Source organism: Epinephelus moara, chromosome 8 (genome assembly GCF_006386435.1).
Source record: "Epinephelus moara isolate mb chromosome 8, YSFRI_EMoa_1.0, whole genome shotgun sequence".
Lineage (NCBI taxonomy): Eukaryota > Metazoa > Chordata > Actinopteri > Perciformes > Serranidae > Epinephelus > Epinephelus moara.
In genome coordinates, this window is record NC_065513.1 from 27,243,322 (window position 1) to 27,268,754 (window position 25,433).

Consider the following 25,433-nt stretch of genomic DNA (forward strand, 5'->3'; position numbering starts at 1 on the left):
CGTCAGTGCCATCATTCATCTCTGTACTCCAAATTTAGCAATTGATTTTTATCAGAGAGTGAATCTTAAATGGATTCTGGGTAAAGCCTGGGAGCAATGTAAGAAGTGACTGGAATAGAAGTTAACACTGACAGAAAAAAAGGAAGAAAGAGAAAGAGACAGGAGATGAGAAAGAAAGATTGCTATTGGAGGAGATGCAGTAAATCACCTGGTTGGAAAAAAAAAACAATTTAGTCCTTCCATTTATCTGCCGGTACATAGGAAACTCGGCTTTCTGGAAGCCTATACTACATTTGAAACAAAGGAGAGAAAAGGAGGTTTTATCTACAATCTGCCCTCTGCCTGCACAGCTTTGTCTCCAAAGAGAGCGCGTACACTATGCAACCTGATTTATTTAAGTAAATTTGATATCCATGGCTCATGTTACTCCACAATCTGAGTGTCTCTAGCAGCACATTTGCTTGGCATATGCTGTCTTAGTAAAAGGGTTGCCTCAACAACACAGCATTACCTGTCGCGACCTGGTGCGCCTTACTGGTATTTACAACCAGGGTGTGGGTTTTTACTGCTTCGTCTGATGGCTCACTTAGCTGTAAAACACAGTATCCTGTGGGGTAATAAAAATTAACTCAGTTCATCTCCTACAGTACACAGTGCTCACGGCTTTATCCGGGTCAGGAGATGAATAAAGAAGATGTGGTGGGTTGGGAATATTCTACTGTTTCACTCTTCTTTTTGTCCTAGACCCACATTATGAAGAATTCCACAGACACAGGTTAATATAAGGGTGCCATGGTATCCGTACATGGGAACAGTGTTTTGCATTGGAGACACATCATACAATATACTGTATAAAAAAAACATGGGGGATCCCTTTTGGACTTGGAATTGACATGGTGAAGCAGTGACTTAAGTTTATATTCATATGTAGGTTAAAGGGGGCCTAAAGATGCTTTCAGACCTAGAGTCGTCTTGCTTTGGTCTGAATCAGGGACTAATTTTGTTACATGGTTGCATAATTGCCTAGAGTTGGTTCATGTTCTCACGGCAGCATTTACAAGCGGACAAGATCAAATGACTTGTGCAAGAAAGCTGCTCTTGATTGGTCAGAATTTCCATGAGGGAAAAATCCAGGAAGTAAACAAAACGTTGAAGAAGAGTACACTTGCAAGATAAATGTGACACTTTCTAATGTCACAATGGAGGGACAACTACGCAGGTTGATTTTAGCGCTGCTCATCGTGGACTATATTGCTGTCATTGTTCATTTTAGTCAAACCATACAGTTTGACAACGAGGCGCGGCTCCAACTAGAAAACAGTGTGTTGATGCATTGGATGTGCTGAATGTGCATATTAAGGCAGTGCAGGAGGAGGCGCACATTAATAATCCTCCAAGACTGTAACATGCTCATGTTTAACCCAAACAATGTGTCATGTGACTGCAGTTGGTTCAGATCGAAGTCGGAACACATTCTCACCACAAACGAACCACACCAGGACCAAGACCTTCTTGAAGAGGTGGCCTCGGTCCAGTTGTTCTGGTGTGCACCCGAGTGTGATTGCTGTGTTCACACCTGCCCAAATGAACCACACTTAGGGGGCAAACAAACTTGAGTTCGAACCAAACAGGGCAGGTGTGAAAGCACCCTAACTTTAAAGCAAGGAATCTCTGACTGCAGCTCGGATGCTGAAAAACTAACATTACAACTGAACTCTCCTTCACTTTCCTGGAGTTAACAATCACAAAAGGAGAGCTTACAAGATCGAAACTCTGCCGTTGCAACATGCTAAGTGTGTAAGTTTGTCATACTTATTCAAAACAAAATGTTACCACCTGCAAAATGTCTCTGCTAATAAAATCCCTGCTCTACTTTATAACCACGGAGGATACAGCAAGTGACTAATAAGGCTATTTGGAAATGATTACATATGTCATCTTTGATTCTGACCGCAAGTATCCATGACTTTCAGGCAGTGTTTTTTTTTTTAGGGACGGCTTTAGTGATTTAGGGGTTCCGGGCAAATATTGTGTTGCTTTACTTTCCACCCATCCTCTAACTGGGTATGTTGGCAGGCTATGTGCAGTGGTAGAGGAAGTACTCCAAACGACCACAGTAAAAGTAGTCTACTACATTTAAATTTTAACTTAAAGTGCAGAGTGAAAGACGGGCATTATCAGTGCAATGTGTCTTTCGTAAGTAAAATCTGAGTCTGCAACATGACCAGTATCATGTCTCTATCAGGTAAATGTAGTGAAACAATGTTTTCTGCTAAGGTAGAAATAGGAATACACAGTAAGGGTAGTAGAGAGTGTAGAGAGATGCATATTCTTAAGTGCTCTGGAGGCCTTTTGTACATTATTTCATGGTAAAAATGGATTAGAATAGATACATAATTCAATATTTTTCATATCTAAACCTAATAAATCCTGTAGCCGGGCCCAGGTTTATATTGCTCAGGATCCGCGGAAGCACAGTGTTGAGTGTATGGTTTGTTTGAGTGAGTGATTCTCGAGAAAGCTGCATGCAGCCATACAAGAGGCCAAACAATCGACCTGTTCCAAACAGGCATGCTTTGAACGGGCACTGTACTAGTAAGGTTTCAATGTTGGATGTTAAAGTGGCCACAGTTTCAAAAGTGAGATAAACATATGTAACAGTAATCCCTCTGAGCAAAACCCTCAGGCCTCAGACCTTCTGAATACTCTGTTTCCAATGTCTTTGTCTACGCTGGCTACAATATGACTTCAGATTGTGACGTATTTATTCATACGATCATCTGCATCATCAACATTACATGGCCTACACTGCTACATGTAGCTACATGCTGACATCAGGGAAACATGTAATCTTGGTAACCAATGTTGCTAATTTCCCCCTGATTTTGGATCATATTCCTGCTGTAACATGTCCAGTTGTGTTTGCAAGTACACTGCTACAGTCCTTCCTCACTGACAATGAAGGCGCAGAGAGGACGAGGTACAGAGCACTCGGAAATGCTGACCAATCAGAGCAGGCTGGGTTTTTTCGGGAGGGGAGCTTAAAGATTAAAGGTGTTAAAACAGAGCACCTCAGACAAAGAGTGAATACAGGTGCTCCAGCAAAAACAGTATGAGGAAAATAAAGTGTTTTTCATAATTAAGTGGTTCTCTAAAGGTCTTGATTCTCCATCAATCATCAGAGAGCCTCAGTTTCATCACACATTTACCGTGTTAAATACAGAGTGTAGGTGCATGCTGCTGCACCACATGTGGCAGTAATGCTGAATTCAAACATTCTTTGTTATTTACCTTCCATTGTGTGCGATATCAAGCACGTCCATGCCTCAGCAAGGTGTCTGCTGCCACTGTTACATGCAAATTGCATTTCTATTCTTAGACATTCATTGCATACATTAAGCCGTGAGATTTTTTCCCCCCTTTTTCCTATTTCCAGTAACGCTGTCTTACATTTCTATTCATATTTGCATTAAGCCTTGGGCTGTACGGTTTGGATAAACATTTTTATTTGAATGCAACATAGCACGTCATAAATAAATTCAATCAAGTGTCCAATTTCACAGCATGATAGCAAGATATGGTAGTTTGTAAAGGCGAATAAACACAGAGGACACTATAGTGGCACATATCGTCTTGTTTACGATTTATCTCAGCAGGAAAGGTGACAAAAATGAGACATGAGAAAAAGATTAAGTGTGGGAAAACTAGGAGGACAGATGATAAGGAAGTAACAATGGTGCACTGAAGAGTCATATTGGAGGTGAGGGAGATGAATCAATTTGTTTCAAAGAGCCCCTCTTCAGTAGCCTGAGGCGGGAGAAATGTCTGTCAGGGACAAGACCTAGAGTCTTCGTCTGTGGAAGGCATGGCTCCAAGATGCGCCGGTCTGTGCACGACAAAATTAGATAAAATACCCTGGAGGTGTCTCAAACCTTCAAGAAGGGGGGAAACTTTTGTAGCAGATGCAGAAATGCTATATAACACTGATAAGTAGAGGATAGGCTGACGTTTTTTAAATCCCATGACACATTTTCTGTATATTCCTCATCTGTGCAAAGGGTCAGGGTCACTGTGCTGTAATACAGAGAGATAAAGTGGAGCCCACTTGCAATGTGTTGTATCTACAACCAATAAAGCTGCTGTGAAGATAAAGCATTAGTGTCTGGATTGTTTTGTAAAAGGAAAGCGAGAAAGACAGATACTATTGTGTGACATCCATGAATTGAATCTGGGTAAAGTAGGACACAAACAGGACGGCACATTCATCACTCCATGAATCCTCCATGTCGACCTTTGCGGGCAGGGTTCACACACCGCTCTTTATGCATCAACTCCACATCCGCGCCTAACAACTTGTGCAAGATTAATCACACTTTAAGCGCAGTCAACAGGCTGTGAAATGAGAACGGTGAGCGGGTGGTAATGTTTCTTTACACAAAGTGTAGCAGAATAAATATCCAGCCTGCCTACCTATATGTGCACGGATGATGCCTTTACCTGCAGGCTCCCCGCAGACAACAGAAGAGGCAGACACACCCTGTGCACACAGACCAGATAAATAAAACAAATTTGCCCTGTTGAGTTTTGGCATATAATTTCCCAGAGTGCCCGAGTTATGTCCTCATTGTACGGAGCTGCCTGCTAATCTAATTACATGTTTCAAATATGCAGTAGATAGCTCCACTTTCTCATAAATAAATAAGCAGGCAGATAATCAGTGGCTCAAAAATAATTAACATTGTTTGCACTGGGCCTGTCAAATCCGTGACAAGAAGACTGCTATTATCAGGTTTCTCGTAACAATGACCTCTGCTGCGTGCGGTGCTGTAAAATTTCATTGGGTGAAAATTAGTGGAGAGTGAATTAAGAGGGAGCTGAGATATTAAATCAAATCCTGAGGGGAATCCAACAAGTGGTAACAGGTACAGAAGTAGCTTTTCAGGAAGGGCCCGTTACTCTGACGGGAACTGCCCATTGGTTCGACAGCCCATTGGTTCGACATCCCATTGTTCCGACCATATTAAACTCATTGTTCCGAAGTCCGTTCTGAAATCATCATGATGCCCTGTGGTTAAGGTCTGGTTAGGTTTAGGCACAAAAACCACTTGGTTAGGGTCAGGAAAAGATCATGGTGTGGGTTAAAATGAAAAAGAAAGTGACAAACACATAAGCCGTGAGCCTGCTCCGCCTCAAGCTGGTCGCGGCGCACCATACGCCCGCCACAAGCCGTTCAGCACTGCGGACAGTCGGACTAATGGGATGTCGAACCACTGGGCTGTCGAACCCATGACATGGACCCACTCTTGACAGCCCAAAAATCTGAAGCCCCATTGGCCTGAAAAATGTCCCATTGGACCGAAAGCCCTTCCTCCAACAGCAATATTTGTATTGAACTGTTTGGTACAAGGTTTTCAGTTTGGTACACATTACAAACCAAATGACTGTTGAATTAATCCTATTACATTTGGAAAATAAAATATACATCTTAAACTATGTAAAACATGATGTTCTCCCTGTCATTAAGCTCAACAAGGCTGCACGCACAACTCAACAGGCAACATGCTGTCAGCCCCTCCCACCCCAAAGTGAGACATACTGGGAGCCACGCTACGCTAAGCTAACTCGTTGCAATATGATTGTAACGCCTGTACTGCCATTACCAGCCCAGAAATAGAAGACAGATCTGACCTTTAGAGCCACTTTGGTTTCGCTGTGAATTATGAGGGTGATAGCTAGAGCGTGGCAGATTTTTTAAAAAACAACAGTATGTCACATCAGCTACACGACAGTAGGTTACATTAGCGGGAATACTTCACACATGTCCATTTATTTACACTGACATCACCCCAGTGTGTCAATAGGTGAAACTAGATGGAAACAAGGGGCAACACAAGCTACATGCTAACATTAACCCCTCAGCATTTAGGCAGCCATTCCCAACTGATTCAGAAAGAGCAAAAGTACATTCATAGCCACAGATATGAGAGCCTTCTCTGTAGTGGAAAACGAGTTATGACATTAGCTTTGATACATTAAAAAATTAAATTAAATTAAATTAAATTAATAGGATAAAATAGAATAAGATAAAATAAATTAAATTGAATTAAATTAATAAAATATATTTAATATTATATATTATATATAATATATTTTAAAATTTTAAATAAAAATTTAAAAAACGAGAATATTTAAGAAATGGTATTGTCACTATTGCTTGTTTTTTTAATATAACTGCAATAGCATATTTTAAATTTAATAAGGAGCTGATTTTGTCTTATATGCAAGCGACATACTTGAAATTAACCACTTTTTGTTATTCACAGAAGAAGCACATATGAAATATGGTGGGCGAGAAGGAAAAACTTTGCGAACTCGTACCCCATTTATATGACAGTTCTAGTACCCTGCACTCTAATAAAATAGCAGTACTAGCTAGCCGAAATGTACCGGTGACTCTGCTACCCCCTATTGTGCAAGCGATGTATTGCATTTCAAGTGTGGCTCGCGTCGCTTGCATTCAATGTGTTGATAGGAAAGGAAGTGCGTTGCTCGCTTTGCATGCGTCGACTATGAAACGGCCCTAAGAAGACAGCCCAGAAGATGGGTCACTCTGGTATAGCTCCATCATTGTTCAAAGTCAATAAATATTATACTTTATGATGTTAGTTTTTAATAGATATATGAATTAAAATAGCATTAAAAATCAGTGAACTTTCTCTGACATTTCTACTTTTTTTGCTGTATCGAAAGTGTACTGTACTGTGACACCACTGTGTAGCATCAAACTGAACCATACATTTTGTGAATCATTACACCCTATTGGTTATGGTTAGGAAAATACTATGTTCTGACTCAAAACACACACATCTGAGGGCACAAAAGTTGCAGGAAAAGCATTGGGGTTTGATGGCTCATTGCCTCACAGGGTTGGTAAAAACACCTGGAATCAGTGTCTCAAACGCCACTGAAGAACTGAAACTAAGTGCAGGGAGTGTGTATTTTCAGAGAAACAAGACTTCGGAGGAGTTGCAGTTTGTTTTTGGGATAAGAGGCAGTCAGAGAGATGGGCTTTTGGTCCAATGGGACATTTTTCAGACTAACGGGGCTTCGGAATTCTGGGCTGTCAGAACAGTGACATGGCACCTTTGGGTACTGACCATCACAAAACTGAACCTCAGAGTGTTGCTGCTCTTTTTAAGATGTCTGTGTAAGAGGTGGGGGAGTTACATAAATCATTACATGTTGTCCAAGCCCTTTATTCCATTATCCCTTGTCCCTTTTCTTTATTTGATCTCCTGCACCTGCCTCTTGTCCTGCTCATCCTTCAGTCACTTTTCCGCTTCTCTGATCATGTTCCCCTCCTCTGATCCTGGTCAATCTAATTTCCCGGCTCTTTTCATTTAATATCTTGTCATCCACTTCCCCTCTCCTCATCCTGCCAGCCCTCACCTGTATGTGCTGAGTGTCAACTGGCTTTAGGGGTGATTAATGTGATTTTGAGTCATCAAATAGTTCAACTTGAATCCAAATCCTCCTCCTCCTCCTGCTGCTGCTTTGCACTTTTCCCATGTATTCAATCTCTAACCGTTGTCTTCATCATATCCTCCCCTGTCCATTCACCTCGCTCAAAACCCGTTCTCCTTATTCTCGAGGCCGGAGAGGCCCAAACACATGGCCTGGATGCTCCCCTGCTGGCCTCTAATTGGCGATCAAGATGTGCGCGGGAAGAGACGGAGCGGCGTTTGGCCCATTTCTATTCCCTCATCACATTCACAGGGCCGCAGTCACATCTGCGTAACCATGGTGATGCTGATAAGGTGACTCATGACTATTCATCAGTGGCGCTGCCTGATTGGACAGCCCCCGAGAGCCTCGCGAAACGTATTCATCAGCGCAGCCTGTGTCCCTGCTCTACCTCAATATGCCCCTCAGGATGAAGAGGGAGCATCTCTGCCGCTCACAGTTTGTTTTTCACGCTCACTTCTTGTCTTAACCTCACCCCTCCACCCCTCCTCTCCTCTCTCTAATTACCTGTCCTCTCCCAACGTCCCACCCATATCTCTCGCAACACTTGTCTCTCCTCTCTGCCCCTTTGCCCCGTGCCCTTCACTCTGTCTTAATTGACGACAGCATTAATCAGAGGCACATCAGACATGAATTATTGCTCACCTCGCTAAATCTCTTACTGCTGCTCGGTTACGAATCCCGCTCACTGCTGCTTCCCACCACTAACAAAGGGACAAGACATTAAGAATTCAATATTTTTTCCCTGGGACATGTTTTTAGTAAAGTGCAGTTGTGTCATTTTAAAATTCATTCCCTCCTCAGTGACACAAACTGTGAATCATCAATCAGTTTTTTTGTTCCATTAGTAGTGGTTTTATTCCATTTTAAAGGTCATTTGTTTCTGTCGCTGTTAGTTTTTTTAAAATAACCATTTGCATGTGTGCAGCTCTTTTTAATATAGTGCCAGTGGGACAACATGATTTTGTTTTAGTGTAATGTTATGCATCACTTTGAGCAGTCTATCTGGTGGGTAATCATATTTGTGGAGCTCTGGCTTTAGTGTTTCCCCACAGGAGACACAAAGAGTTTGTCAGCATCATTTAGACTTTGGAAAATTACAGTGTACAGTACAGCACATACTGTTCAAAGCCACATACAGCAGAGTGCATCTGAACTGTAGAGCTGGTTATATGGATTCTATTCACGCTAAGACGACGTTGAATGTGTGGGAAACTTAGCCCCGGGCTCTAATGGCCCATGTGACATTTCCGTCTCATCTTTCACAATGATTCACAGAGAAATGTGGGCCATGTGGCAAATTTACAGCAGGAACGGAAATATTTTTTTCCTCTCTCTCATTTTAAATCTGTCATTTATGTTTTGGCTGATATTCCCACGAGACTCTTTTCAGGGAAAATGCTCCATCTGCATACTCGCTGTATTTCCTCTCTGATGTCAGCCAATTTGAAAGACTCGCACGCTGGCCTTACGTTTGAACTTCAACTCAAGGTCAACAACCGAGACGTATGATTGAATATCTTATTCATGCACGGGGAGGGGGTGGGATAAGCCTGGTAGTGTCTGCTGCTGCTGCTGCTGCTCTATCCGAGCTCCATCTCTTGTTGAACACAGCAGCTCTGACCTCTCGGAGTTGTTTCTTAGGATTTTCTAGAAACCTGCCTATATCCAGATGGAAAGTGGTAGGTGATGGACAGCTTGCGCACAACTCCGACAACATCATGTGAGAACCTAGATGCAGTCCATTAGATGATGGTGGTGTAGCTGTTGTGGGGGATGTGTGACGAAGAAGATATGCAATGGAAGGAAAATACCATACAAGAGATGAAATCATCCAAATACTGGTTCTCATGTAACACACACAAATAAAGCCTCTCTCTTCTTCTGTTTCTATAGGTAATGTACATTAAGTTACATTGCTGTGTTTAAATTCTGCTTCACATACACATCTGCACTGAAACATGTTTGTATTCTCGGTATGTACTAGGGCTGAATAATTATTGAAATTGCAATATGGATAACTACAACTTTCAAATCGCAGAAAGTGCGATGTTTGTAAAATGGGGAGTGTGTGTCATAATGCCATTTTAAACTGAATATATGCTGAGCCATATCATGCTGCCGAGATGCCCTGACCTGCATATCATATTCTACAGACTTAAGGATATACCTTTGTTTGGTACAGATCTCCACAAAACTCACAACGTAATCGCTTTCATATTAATTAATCATACAAAATAAAGATTTCTCCTCACTAATCCAGGGCTGTCAGTGAAAAATATTCTGGTGAAATATCTCCAGTGAGCAGCAGAATGAGTTCAGGTATATTCACAAGTCTGTTTCAAATTTGAATCATCTCACATTTACAAAATGTGTCACATTTTCATCCCATACCACCACAGTGGCCAAAACTGGTTTGAACCAAGCGACAGTTCCTGCTGAAAAATAATTTTCTTTTAGTATTTAAAATGAGTAAAATCTAAATTTAACTTTAAATTATTGTTGTGTACCAAGGTCAGCATCACAATTCTCGATACCAAGACAATACTCTAAACTGAAACAAGACTGATACTAATCGAGACTGTATTGTCTTGTCTTGTATGTGGAGCCACGTCGAAGAAGATTTTCTGTTACGACAGACAATAAAGTTTTCTGAATCTGAATCTGAATCCCTAACAGATCAGAAAAAGAATATCCACAAGGATTGATCATATTTTGTTGCAAAACCATAGAGTGAGGCCCACAGAGTGTACAAAATACATTTACAATTAAATTAAATTCCTCTTGAGGGTCACGTGGGGGGGCTTGAGCCTATCCCAGCTGACATTGGGCGAGAGGCAGGGTACACCCTGGACAGGTCCCCAGACTATCACAGGGCTGACACATAGAGACAGACAACCATTCACGCTCACATTCACACCTACGGACAATTTAGAGTCACCAATTAACCTGCATGTCTTTGGACTGTGGGAGGAAGCCGGAGTACCCGGAAAACATGCAAACTCCGCACAGAAGGGCTCCCTCCTGGGATTGAACCAGGAACCCTCTTGCTGTGAGGCAACAGTGCTAACCACCACACTACTATTATTATAGACCTGGCCTGCACAATGCCTATACATTATTTTGCATATTCTTTCTGTGGTTAGAAAACGGCACGGTGGAGCAGTGGTTAGCATTGTTGCTGCACAGTAAGAGGGTTTCCTGGTTGAAAAACAGGGTGGAGGGTTTGAATCCTGGGGTGGGGGGGGCTTTCTCTGAGGGGTTTGCATGTTCTCTTTGTGCCAATGTAGAATTTTTTCACAGCGTAAGAACATGCAGGTTAATTGGTGACTCTAAATTGGCCGTAGGTGTGAATGTGAGCGTGAATGGTTGTCTGTCTCCATGTGTCAGCCCTGTGATAGTCTGGAGACCTGTCCAGAGTGTACCCTGCCTCTTGCCCAGTGTCAGCTGGGATAGGCTCCAGCCCCCCCACAGCTCCCAACAGGATAAGCAGTTTTGGAATGAATAGTTTCAAACTGTTTCCACTTAAACATTACTCCACCAACCCAATCACATTGTTCTTGCCAGGGGGCATTATTTCCACTGGGGGTGATGTCATGTTCTTTAAATCTAATTGACAGTTCAGTCTGATGCTACAGAGTCATCGGAGTGACGTGTAGCTTATATCTTAGAAGCCCTAGCCTATACTATATTGCTTTTCATTTGTATACATTCTGTGGTCTGAACTTGTGAATTCACAGATATAATTGAGTAGCTCTTTTATTGACTGTGTTAAAACTTAATAATTTCGTGGAATCCATAAATGTTAGAACATTATCTGAATCGAGTCATCCATAGTCGTTTAAATGTACATTATCCCAGACCCTTACATGTTTAGGCTACATGTGCTGTACAATTAGAACATAAGGATGGTTTTGCCATATGAAGAAGGAAACCATAGACTATCAAGATGACAAGTAATGTAAAGATGAATGATAAAAAGATATAAAGGGGGAAGATGGCGTTCACTTACACTGTCCCGCTGGCTGTCGTCCCCGGACCGGTCATTCTTTTGCATGGTGCGTGCCACCTCTGAAAACAGGCAGGCTTCAGTCACACAGAGGCAATCGGAAAGACGGGGTCAGCAAAAAATAAAAAATAAAAAAAACATTTGTGAGGAGGCAGCTCATCTCAATTAAACCAAACTGATCATGTCATTAAGTTAAAAAATAAATAAAACCTTCCGCTGGATTGAAAAAATAAAGACATTTAGGTGACATTATGTGAAGTTTTTACTAAATGTGGGGGAAAAAAATTATATGCAGTGTACGTAGTTTTTGAATTTTGTTGTTTATTGTTTTCAGGCTAGGCAGCTCTATCTTGACAGGCTGAGGTAAGTTTATACCACCTCCCAGGGGTTTTGTGGTTTGAGAATATGAAAGCTTTGATCTCCTAGACAACCATGTACTCGTGAGTCCATGTGTGTGTGTTCGCCTTTGTGTGTGGTGATGGGGCGAACACAATGCATGTGTGTGTGTGCTGGTGAGAAAGGAGCCATGCTGGGATCTACTGGCCTATTAGAATGCATTAGAGTGTAAAAGGTAAAGGTCAGTGAATTATCAGCCAGAGTTACACAACCCTGTTCTGTTTACCTGGCCTAATAACCTCCGAGCCTACACCTGCCTGTCTCTCTCTACCCTCTCTCTGTCTCTGTCTCACACACACACGAACACAAACACAAACACACCACGACGCCAAAACCAATTGTGCTGAACTGGATGTCCACAACTGTTCATAGCGTGTCAAGTGTTGAGACACATGCGGAAAATCCTGTCGAACTTCAAAGATGTAAATAATCAAACTCAGGCGTGGTTTGATTGGAGCATATATAGGTAGGCTATTTGTGTTTTGGCATTCCTGTCACGTCCGTCCCGTTGTTACCAACCAGCCAGAAGTATCAACAAAGTAAGAAGACAATTCAGAACCCCTTATTTGACTTTTTTATAACAACTCCCACTGTGTCCCCTCTGTGTGTTATGTTTTGTGTGGAACGCATGTATGCAGGCCCTGAATAATGTATTTCCCCTGCAACAGTGACTCTTCTATGGTTGTTTGTGCTCTACATTAGTGATACAGAGGCTTACAATTCATTTTTCATCTGCCTGTTCCAAAAGCATTGCATATGCCTGCATGCCACTTGCTGTTTTCCACACAAGCCTTCATTGACATGGTCCATGAGCTAAGAAACAACACCAACTCCACTTTACCCCTGTCTACCAGGGCTCATCAGCGACACTGGACGTACTCTGAATGAGAGGTCCGCCAAACGGGCAACACATTATCCTCCACTCCGGTCCTTCAGCTCTGGCACATCTCCACTAAATAGATGTGGAGTGACAGGACAGCCAGGTAATTACAGCGGACAGAAAAACAGACGGAGCTGGCCGGACAGTCTCCATCGATTGGGCTCAGAGAGGAGGAGAGGAGAAGAGAGGAGATGGATTGGTCATGGTGCACAGGCTTTGCATGATGTTGCCTTTGGGAGAAATAAACAGCAATAAAAAAGCACCATGTGCATATGTATAGGGGCCAGAATATATGCACTGCACCCAGCATGAGCACACACATATATATCATACACACACTGGCAGAATAGATAGCGCCTGCATTCCTTGTTGTCAGGTTCTTACTTAGCATACTCTCCTTCCCGCTGTTTATCAAAGTGGCATCCAGCAGGGACAATTTACAGTATCGTTTTTTTCTTTCACACCAATCATGTTTGCATTTCAAGTATTTACACCTTCAGGTTTTTTTAAAATTTGGGCTTGTGAGAACAGTGTCATTCGAAGTGAGGGGTGCACCAAATGATCACGCAGAAAAATTTGAAATTGTAAGTGAATTTCGGTGGGATTTAGTGCAGCAGTGGAGTGTAGTCTGCACCCAAGAGCACAAGATAACCTCAGGGCCAATCACAGCCTTGACCTGTGCTCATATATCAGCTATCTCTGCCAGTGTTAACTGCTACAAACCATTAAGCTTAACCACAGTTGCAGGCACTGATTTGTCTCGCAGTGTAGCCACCAAAATCCCTTTTTCAGTCTAAACATTTCTTGGCAACTCACATTTTTCCCTCCACACTCATTAAGTGTTATAATGATGTAAGTCCTCATGATTAAGCTGTCTGCAAAGCCTTGCTGGCTATGTTGTACTTGACACATCCTACACGGTTGCACCTCTATTGTATTGGCGCCTGTCAGAAAAACCCAGTCAATTATTTTCAATTTATCCAGACTGCAGTTTTGGAACTGTAAACAGCTTCTCTGGTCGTGTGTAGAGCTCGGAAAAAAACAAACTCTAATTAACAGACAGTGTGATATGAGCTCTCCTTAACGTGGCGGTGCAGTTGACATTTTGCAACTGTCAAGAACTCTGTGTCTCACTGCACACTCTCGTGTCATTAATGGCCACTTATAAAAATTCACAGTGTCACCATGATCGACTTTGCGGAATATTCCCGGTGGCTCTAAGTCAGCTAAAGGTCTAACGTGGCTTGAAGGAGCTGTTAAAATGACTGAAATAAACTCTCCCTCTTTCCATCTCCCGCTGTCTCTTTAGGGTGGGCCCAGAGCCCAAATATGATTCTCAAAAATAATGTGGATTTCAGCCTTGAGAGCACAAGGCTAATTTAGCAAGAACTGAATCAGCAGGAGACATGGCGCAGATACAAAGAACGCAGAGGGAGAAGTAGATGAGTAAAAAGACATCACACTCTTGATCTCAGTCAGCCTGTATTATTTACCTTGTTATACATGCTCCTGAGAGATGCGCTAAGAGGATAAAAGTATTTTCATGCAAATTCTCAATTAAAACTGCAGGCAAATCTTTCTAAATCTCCTCCACCACAGTGATCCGAACTGGGCTGGAAGGACTGTTCATGCACGTGTGCACTCTCCCCGACACAAATACGTTTTTAGACTCAATAACCAGTCACGTGGCGCTCCCCTCTTTCAGACACAGCAACACTTCAGTGGCAATTTACTGGTCTCACTGGTGCTTGCAAGACCTGCCAGTCAGCAACACCAGTGTGCACTAAAACAAACCAAGCTTGTCTTTTTTTTTTGTTTTATTTTCTTTTGCAGGCAGGGAGGTCTTATCATTTGTGATTCTTGGTATGTGTGATGCATCAGTGTGGCAGGGTGTGTGCCTACAGTGCAACCACAGGGGGCTGATTGCTGTCTGGGCTCAAGCATTAGTTAGGTGAGGTGCGATTAGACCTAGAGATCCCCCACCAGAGAGATCCAGATATGAAAACTGCCCTGTGCAGTTGCTATTTCTTCCCCTGTCCCTTTGATACATCCTCTGTTGGCTTTTTCAATTAACTTCCTGCCATCTTTAGGAGAGCGATGAGAGTTTATCCTGTGTGATCACATTAGGGGAGTGAGCTAAAATTGAGCTGAGCTATGGTTTCTCCTCATCCAGCAGTAGAAGGTCAGGGCTGTCTAATGTGCTCTAAATTTCAGCTACTGTGTGAAACGTCTCCTTTTTCTTGTTGAGCTCCCGCAGCTGCTTATTGAATAATCGCTCAAAAGTATCTCAGCCTTTTATTGTAGCCATTCAATCAGCTGAGATGAGCAGGCGCCGTGGCTTTGTCGAAATAGCCAGTCACTTTCATCTTCTTTGTCGGCAAGTTCTGCACAGACCATATTAATCAAGAACGCCTTTTGCTAAATTTGCCAAGCTGATATTGTGGAGAGAAGCCACAGGAAGATTATACAGTAACACCCATGCTTAGATGGTAAATACTAAAATGAAGCAATCAATAAACAAATCAGTCAAAGCCGTTGCAAGGCTCCGTCTTCAAATTAAAATAAATTACAACCCATTTTGCGGTACATCACAGTGCTGTTAGAGTGACACTTGTTTGATGCTCACTAAACCTCCCCGTGTACCATCCAATCAGTCTCATTTCGCAGCCATTGACTGAAGTGGATTTTCCCATCTCGTGGAGTTCCTTTCACTTCTAAAGATGGCAGAGCAAATTATTATCCTATTGATTTAGTAATTGTGTTTTGGTCACTGATTGCAGCTTTAAGATCACTGCTGAACCACTTTTAAAGTAAGATGGGCTCTTGTAGGCAGGAATAAATGAATAGAAAGTAAGCCTCAGCTCTCAGCGTGGAGCAGCAGCAGCAGCAGCAGCAGCCACTGCCTGAGCCGAAACATAGCAGTGGCTCCTCCAAGTGGTGCTGCACTTACAAGACATGATAGCACAAATAATAAAGATGAGTCTCAACTTTATATGTGAGCAGGGAGACTTCCTATACAAGGAGCAGATCCTCAGTAGTCACCGTCTGTCTTTGTCTGACCTTGTCCTGTCCTTTACACGGAGGACTACCATTAACTGCCACCGCAATCCTTCAATCCGTACATCACATAAATCAGCTACGATCAAACCACTGGGGGGGCTGTCACTTTCTTTAATACAATCACACTCACACACACTGAAACTCAAAGGCATGCCAACATACGTGCACACACACCTGAAACATGAGCTGAAAATGATAGATGTGTGCCGTCGCTCGGGCAGACTCTATTTCAGGGGGGATTATGATCAGTCCTTATTCTATACTTCAAACCCCTACACTAGATCATATGCAGTGTGTGTAGGAGCTCACCCTCAAGTATGGATAAATTGAAAGTGGCCGTTATAAAGCCATATCTGCGCAAAACAGCTCAATTTCCTTTTCCATTCATTCCCGTGGCACTTTGTTGACAGTGATGAGCCCTTTGTAGCAGCTTGAAACAATTTCACAGCAAGTGGACCAGGCATGGAGATACAATAACATTTACTTGAAATGTAAATTAGCTCTCAGACCTCAAGCTCCTTGAAAATAATTGTCTTATATTCCCACCTATTGTCTGGCAGACCCAAGTATGAGTCACGCGTTTTATTGTTATGCTTTTTGTGCTGTGAAATTGGGGTCATCAGATGTGGGAGTATTTTCCAAAACAGTTTGATATTCAACTGTGTGATTGAAATTATTTCTATTCCAGGTTCTTCAGACAAAGCGTTGGATCACTCATCACTTAAAAGAGGAACTACCTTGCTGACGTTTTTATCACAAGATGAAAAACCTATATAGAATATACTAATTTCACACCACTCAGAGCTGCTGAGCACTGGTTGTGAATAACTAACATCCTTTTTATGGTGCTAACAATTTGAAAACACACAATTAAATGAGGAAGGCTACAGGTGTGGCACAAAAACAACAACAAATAAAACAAAAAGGATTGTTCTGATCAGGTAAATTCATCTGCATGTGGGCCTATTGCTCATTCAGTTTACCCCGTACCCTGTGCTGAGCGCTGCAGGAAATGTTGTGAAGCTGCACCTGACAGGATTTTATGTAAAAATGTGTCTGGGTCATCAGTCTGATGGGAGCTGCAACACTGAAAAGCTTTCTACCTCCACTAACTGAGATGCCATTTACCCAGGTTAATGCCCGGTGTGATCACTAAGGGGATATTTTCCACTTTTCATTTTTTTTCCCCTCACTGGAATGTTTGAGTAAAGTCTTCAGTATACACATTTCACATCATCTGATTTGTTGGGCTGCAACTAATGATTATTTTCACTGTCAGTAATTTAGTTGTTTGGTCTATACAATGTCAGAAAATGGTGCAAAATGTCGATATGTGTTGCTCAAAGCCCAGAATGATTCCCTCAAATGTCCTGTTGTGTCTACAACCGAAAGATATTCAGTTTACTGTTATAGAGAATTAAAGAAACCAGCAAATATCTGCATTTAAGGAGCAAGAATCAGAGAATTTCTCCCTTTTTTCTCTTAAAAAAATTACTCAAACCAACTCATCGATTATCAAATTAGTTGTTGCTTAGTTAGGGACATTCTGGCCCTGGATTCACTACCAAATGCTACCCCTGCTGTCACCTCCTCCAGTGACAAAGACAAACATGCTCAGGACGGGGTACTTTGTGACATCAGGAGGTCATCAAGCCCTTTAAGCGTTCATATTTTAAATTGATGCCACTTCATCCTAAAATTAATCTATGACAGTTAATAAAGTAATAACATTATTTTATTAAATCGCTCCATTCAAGGTCGGTCCACCTTCAGTATTTTACACATGACAGAGTTCCTACAGCTCAAGGCCCTTTTTAATGCCACTTGTAATTAAAGAATACTTTTACAATAACCAAAATTGAAGGAAAAAAAAGTTTTGCCCAAGTGTTCATTGTAACATAAATCATGTTACATGTTGTCTCGTGGTGGAGACAAGGGTTGAACAGGCGTGGGAAACACCTGGCTTTTGTTAGATTTTTTTTTTTGGCATTTTCTTGTTTCTCGCTCTGCATGTGGGATTCAACTGCCTTCCCGTTTTGTTGAGTTTGAAAAACACAGAGTCTTGTAGACACTGCCTTGTGCCGGTTTAAGCCATGCCACGAAATCTTGGTAAAATAGCCAATTTTCACTGAATTTACTTCTCCATATTATCCAGTGCAGTGGTTCCCAACTGGTCTAGCCACAGGGTCCAGATTTTTGCTTAGTCATTAGTTCAAGGTGACATAGTTTAATATATTCAGCGTCATTCTTGTGTTTGGCCATGTCGTCAAGCTAGTTTTCTGTCTCTGTCAAGTAGCTGTCCCTTAGTCACTCACTCTACAGCAGGAAACAGCACTTCAAATTAAAACCTCTGTGCTGGAAATTCACTGTACTTAAAAATTAAGTGTGTTTTTTTACAAACTTGACATGTTTGCGAATCACTTGCGGTCCATTCAGAGTGGAGCCGTGACCCACTTTTGGTGGAAAATAAAATATCAGTGCTATCCTGATCAGTGTGACGTCAATGCAAAAAGTATTTGGTCTTTTTTCATTCTAGATGTAACCAATGCAACGCCAGAAAAAAATAATAGTTTAAAAAATGTTTTAAAAAAAAGTTTTAAAAAAAAATTCTACTTCCCACATCTTAGCATTTTAAAGACTATTATTTTTTTTAATTATTGTTTTTCAGACCTAAGACTAATTTACAACATTTTTATACCAATTAAGGCCTTTATTTTATAATAATTAATTCAATGCCTTTTAAGACTTTTTAAGGATCCATGGGAACCTTACATGAAGTTCAGTTTACTCATCATGGGGAATACTACTCATCTGTGTAAACAGTGTACGATAACTTCCGTGACCCTGAAGGGAGCTTTCTACAGTCTGGGTTTGACCAACAGGAATGTTTACCAGGCAGGCAGGGTCTAATGAAAGACACTTCCAAGCTGAATTAAGTGTATGACCTTTTTGGAGCTTGACCGCAACCAGGTACTAACAATCAGGATATCTCAGACATTCAGAATAGACATTCCTCCGCCTTGATTTTAATTGGGGTTTTTTTTACCCTGCCTCCCTCAACTTAATGGAAGTGCAGCACTAAATCACTGGAGAACCCCCTTTAAAATATCATGCTTAACGAAAATGTCACATTGCTTTGAGTAAGTGTTAAAGTTCATGTTCATTTTAAGGTGTGTCAAAAATGTCTGGTGGTAAACGTATAATGTCATTTTTACTCTAAATGATGTGGTTATTTCAGTGTCCAACTTTACTGTTTGGTTGACTCTTTGTGATAAACCTCCAGCCACAGCAGGCAGCTGTTTCTGCTTAGATAAACCCACTGCACACACCTCCACGGGAACTGCCCATTGGTTCGACAGCCCATTGGTTCCACATCCCATTGTTCCAACCATATCAAACTCATTGTTCTGAAGTCCATTCCGAAATCATCATGATGCCCTGTGGTTAAGGTCTGGTTAGGTTTAGGCACAAAAACCACTTGGTTAGGGTTAGGAAAAGATCATGGTGTGGGTTAAAATGAAAAAGAAAGTGACAAACACATAAGCCGTGAGCCTGCTCCGCCTCAAGCCGGTCGCGGCGCACCATACGCCCGCCGCGAGCCGTTCAGCACCGCGGACAGTCGGACTAATGGGATGTCGAACCAATGGGCTGTCGAACCAATGACATGGACCCACCTCCACGACATCAAACAGCGAACAGACAAAGTTAGCGACGAGCTGGTGATAGTGGATCATTTAGCAGTGTTTGGCAGGTGGACACAAACACATTCGCCAACAACTTCCCCAGAGTGGCGCCCCCAAAAAATCAATCTATGCTGCCTCAATGCAAGGCTGGTTTCAGTCCAGCATACTGTCACGTGAATATACTATCAGATCAAAACAAGCTGATAATTAACTATCTCTTTTTCTCTATATCTTATTTTACAGTGATGTGTTTTACCTGAGGCCTTTAAAACTGTATCACCACTTTCTTCTTACTGCTGACGGGTAATTAAGAAAGCTTTTATATCAGCACCAGTTTACAGCTCACTGTGGACCAGTTACACTAAAGAAAGGGTTGTGTCGTGCGAAATACTACAGTGTCACAGCCAGTAGCTGCCGCAAGCCACATTGGTGTGTGTGTGTGTGCATAAACAGAAAAATGAGGTTGAACATTCTGCAAAAATACTGTTATAAAAATATAATTATTACCATCTAAATTTAGATTTGAGGTATACAGCATGAAAACAGTGTGCAGCTCTGCCAGCAGAGGTCCCCAGAGAGCTGCTGCCTGCATGTCTCACACCAAGTTTTCCCTCCTGATACCTTTTCTGTCCCCTTTTATGCACAAAGAAAACATGCTACCGAATGTGTTGTCTTTTTAAATCAAGAGTAACAATCTAAATTGACACCACACATCGTTTATACAGTAGCTGCCACTACACTGTGCACACATCAGTTACAGTTATGCTGAAATAAAATCACACAATTTTAAGAGAGAAGAGAGGCTCTTTTTCCATCCCACTTTCACAAACGAGACATTGTCGACTATCCCATCTCTCACACACATGGCCCACTACAGCCTAATGACATCACTGACCCAAGGCAGAGGTAGGCCCTGCAGAGCCGGGGATGACTCACTCCTATCTGTACAGCCCAGCAGAAAACAGCAGGCACGCACTGGTGAGGCGAATCTCGGCCTGCATCTCCCTCATCAGATGTGATTCAATATTGGACACTGACGACTGACCGAACACAGCAATGCCGCTTCAGTGCCAAGGTTGCAAACCCAGTGCTAGTGGTTTTTGCCCCGTTACTGACCCCGGCTAGTTGGCGAATGACTGGCAGCGTAATTAATACTGGATGCCTTGCCAGTCCTTTTCCATACGTTAACATTGGAAAAACTAAACTAAAGGCAGATGCAAAGCCAGCTGCATAGCCAGCTGCATTTATGTTGGGGGCTGGCATACTTTCAAACATGATGAGAAGCAGCCTTATTTGTATCATATACTGTAAGTCCGCCTGGAAAATGTTATGATTGCACTGCAGCGTCATCATAAAACAATCCGGGCCAAAGTTTTTGATTTGCTTTGCTTTCCAGTGTATTGTTGCCTATTGTGAAGCTCACAGCACACGGTCCTGCTATCAGAGGGTTGCCACACACACACACACACACACACACACACACACATACACACACAGGGGAGAAAAACCCTGACACTGCATCCAAGCACATTAGAACATTTCACCCAAGGCATGACACGATTTTTCCCTTGGCACAATAGCTCCAGCTCCTGCGAATGTGTCTGCTCTGTCGCTGTAACACCTTTTCTCACCCACAGCATTTTGAAAGGGAGAATTTCTTCCATGTGAATGCACACACAGTATCATAAGGCAGTCAGACTTTTACAAAATGCTACATAACCACATCCATATAACTCCATCTTCTCCATTTTAAAGGTTCAGTGTGCAAGATTTAAGTGGGCTTTAGTGGCATCTAGTGGTGAGGACTGTAGACTGCAACCAGCTGAGACTTCTGGTTAGGTTTCGTTCAGTTTTAAATGTTCAGGAGGTTTTTGCTGGGAGCCAAATTATCCACAGGAGTCTCTTCCTCTCCAAAATGACTGGACCAGGGGAATAAAACTGGTAAAAACACTGAAAAAAGCAGTTTCACTTTACAAATCAAGTGTTTCCTTCTCTCTTTCTCTCTTTGCTTTTAATAGCAAAAGCCTAACCAGGGACACGGGTTGCGAATTAGCATGACATCTGTTTTGTATTTTATATGAAATAATGTTTAATGCATTTGTCCCTGATCAATAAACGTCTAAATAAAAAATAAAACAAACCCAGTGATTTAAACTGGTAAAAACACTAAATAAAGGAGTTTTACTTTGAAAAATCTGTAAATACTAAACACTCACTCACCTTAGAAACTTCAACATTGTGGATGTTGGCTTACTGAGTGTTTAATGTAGGGTTTTTATCATCATCTGTGGGCAGACTGGTCTGAGATGTGTGCTTGGCACAGGGGTTGTAGCTATGGTTAATGTTAGCCAGTTATCCTTCACCAATCAGCACATCTCCTGCTCACAAAGTTGTCTAATTAGCTAATGTTACGTTCTTAGTTGGCTTGCTAATGTTAGCTATGTGCACACCTACAGTCAAGAATATCTTGGGTTTCTCTCGTCCAGTAAAGACTTCAAGGACTGTCTTCATACTTCATTGGAGGTATGTGTTTAGCTCGTTGTTGTGCACCTACACGCATAGTTATGGCTGTGGAGGATGAAAAATGATATAAGTATTAATAAATAAATGCTGAAATAAGTAAATAGATAATAAATGAATGCAGGGGTTAGGCCCTACTGCCTCATTAACATATAGACACTGAAATAAATAAATGTAGCTGTACAACTGAAGAAATAAATTGTGATTTTTATTTATTTATGTCCTGTTTAATGATCAACTATTGTTTTTTTAATGCATTTATTTCAATATTTATTTATTAATTTATTTATTAATTTATTCCTGTATTTAATATAAATTTATTTATTAACTCCTGTATTTATTTTTACATTTATTTATTTATCTATTTGATTATATATTTATTTAACTGATATTTATTTATTTACTTATGTATTTATTTTTATATTTATGTTTTTATTACAAAGTTATTTATTTAACTCAGATCTATTTATTTTTTCTTGCATTTATTTTTACATTTATTTATTTCCATTTGTCATTCATTAATTGCTGTATTTTTTTTAATACATTTATTGATTTATTGATACTTGTGTCCTTTTTTTGTCCTTCATAGTGGGCAGAACATTATTAGTATTTTTTTTTTTCAAATGATAACAATGCTACGTTCAAAGTCTGCCCTCCAGCCCTGAGTTATTGTAACATCCACTTTCACATATGAAAAACAAAACCTCAGCTACATGACATTTTGCATCAGACTGGGGATCATATCAAATTCCTATGCAAATTTTGTTCAACAGAACTGTATTCTAGCACAAATGCACATAGGGTGATTAAAATCAGCTGAGCTGTCCTGAAACATATGACTCACAGCCATGATGGCGCGTGCAGTGAATGTTTTTGCCAGCGGAGGAGCTCCCTCCCCTGGGCAGGTTGTGTGACTGTTACACTGGGTTGAGGTAAGCAAAACAGACAAACCAATCAGCTAAAGAAAGGACTGTCAAAACCCGGCCGCTCAGAGGTGATATGTTGTTTCAGCTTTCTTGTCATGTTACATAAAGCCCATGCTCTGAGGCTTAGTTTGGCCTCGGATTATGTGAGGGGAGCCAGCAAGCTGATTACATATCTGTAATCTTGTTTTTATAAAAACATTTCCGGTGGCAGAGATACAAGGAGGGCAGGGCTGATTTCTCCAGTGAACCCCTGCAATGATCACATTTGCTGGTTTGAAGCGGCATCATACCGCAGCGAGATATTGGCATCTTGTCTACGTAATAAGAGAAAACCATAAAACCAAATATTTTCCAGCAGATATGCTTACCCAGCTTGTTCATCTAGGGAAAACATTTCCCATTAATTAGGGCTGAGCAGGATAATCAGTGTCTTCTTGATGATTCAAAGTAAAATGACAGAGCAGATTTTCTTGATTCCCCTTAGCTTTTTAAACCATGGAATTGATATACAAACAAAAGACAGCCTTTATCTCACACTTGGTCTTGTCGGCAAGACAATGCTGTAATGCACTAAACAGTTGAAACTCCACTAACTCCATGAGAGATGACCTTAGTATGCAGCAGCGCAAACAGCTCGTAGTGTATATGCATTCAGTGAAAATAAGACATCCACTGTATCCATTAAATTACATTCGCTTCATTGTTTTAAACCCTGCTACTGTATAACTTGATTATTTGTTTGACTGAGTTACGAGACAGGGCCGAGCGCAAACACATCTCTACGCCACAGATCAACGTGTAATGAGATATGCGATTAATTTAGGTCTGCCTGAGGCTTGTGAGCCAACATCCTTAGATGGTCACATGGAATTAGACCCTGAGACTCCAGCGAACACTCTTCCACCCACTGTTGTGAGAGGAACAGACAGTAGGAGTGAGAGAGCAGAATAGAGAGTGACGTGTTACTACAGAGAGCATTTATCTAGTTTGAATCAGCAGACAAATGAGAGCAGGAAGAGGGCAAACTCATTTCAAAGGAACATTTTGTGCATCTGTTCGCAGCGAGGTCCCATCTCACATCCATGTATGGATGGATAACAGATAAATGGGATAATGAGGAGGATGAGACATTCAGATATCTGTAAGTGATGATGAGCTATTGTTGGGACTGTAGTGTTGCAGCAATCAGATTATGTGGTGTAGATGGTATCTCATTCATGAACAACTGTGTGCAAAACATTTTGATATATACGCCTAATCTACACTTCACTATTTCAGTCAGCCAATTTTGTGAATGTATGACATGAAACTAGAATACAGACTACAGACAGAGTCAATATAGGCTTTGGCGTCATCACTCACACAGCACTCTGAGCAACAAATTTCAAAAAGCGCATTTGATACAGAGCCACATATAATGTGGAATCGCACCAACGTCCAAACATTACAGATAATATACTATCTAAATCCATAAATCCACCTCATATGCATCCTCTTATGAAGTATTATAGTGTAACTAAGATGACTATCTGCACATAGAAACATAAATTTGGCAGCAAGTGGAGCAACATAAACCGAAAAGCTCTTAAGTTTAGATGATATATGATGGCGTAAAACAGTGGTTCCCAACTGGTCCAGGCACGGGGTCCAGATTTCTACTTAGGGTTAGGGTTAGGGTTCTGTCTCTAAAGCAGGAAACAACACTTCAACATAGAGTGTGTGTGTGTGTGGGGGGGGGGGGGGTTTGTTTGTTTTTGTTTTTAATTACTTGCCGTCCATTCAGAATGGAGCCACGACCCACTTTTGGATCACAACCCACCAGTTGGGAACCACTGGTGTAAAAGATAAAGCAAGCTGTCACACTAACCTATGGATTTTAAGCTAAAACATTTGTCTGATGATGAGAGGAATATGACGTGAGGAAAATGTACACCCTAAAAAAGATAAACCACTGGTTCAACTTAAAAAAAAAAATTAAGGTAACAATTTGCATGCATCTTTATAAGTAGTTCCAACTCTGACATAATTGAGTAAATGCCATGAGTCTTTTATAATGTGACAAACTCAATTAATTTAGTACAGCCAACATAATTTGCTTTGACCTGAAAAAACCTAATTAAGTTGAACCATATTCATATTTATCCAGAAGTTGTGTTGATATTTAACGGTGAAACTGTTTCATTTAATATACTGCAACTTATTTATTTTAATTCCATCTTGCTTAAAATGTCAAAAATGTTTTTTTATTTTGACCAAATTCTTAAAATAAGTTGTCAACTTAATAAAACATGTTTATTAAAACAAATGTAAATGTAAATTTTTAGGATGGAAAATTATTTTAATCGTTATCCCAAACCACTCTCAATCCAAAGTTGTTGAAATCTGGCGCTTGGACTTGCAGCATCAGACGATACGCAGCCTGTTGCCGTTATCGT

At 41.2% G+C, this 25,433-nt stretch overlaps 1 protein-coding gene across 2 annotated transcripts in view; it reads right to left on the bottom strand.

Annotated features, from left to right (window-relative positions):
- Positions 1 to 25,433, bottom strand: part of pde4d (phosphodiesterase 4D, cAMP-specific) — a 255,572-nt gene that overhangs the window by 223,979 nt on the left and 6,160 nt on the right. The window contains exon 2 of one of the 2 annotated variants that reach the window (XM_050050736.1): positions 11,537 to 11,610. In XM_050050736.1, the coding sequence (XP_049906693.1) occupies positions 11,537 to 11,581 (45 nt within the window). In that variant the 5' untranslated portion in view covers positions 11,582 to 11,610. The remainder of the gene's footprint in view (positions 1 to 11,536; positions 11,611 to 25,433) is intronic. The other variant, XM_050050737.1, reaches the window with a different exon arrangement.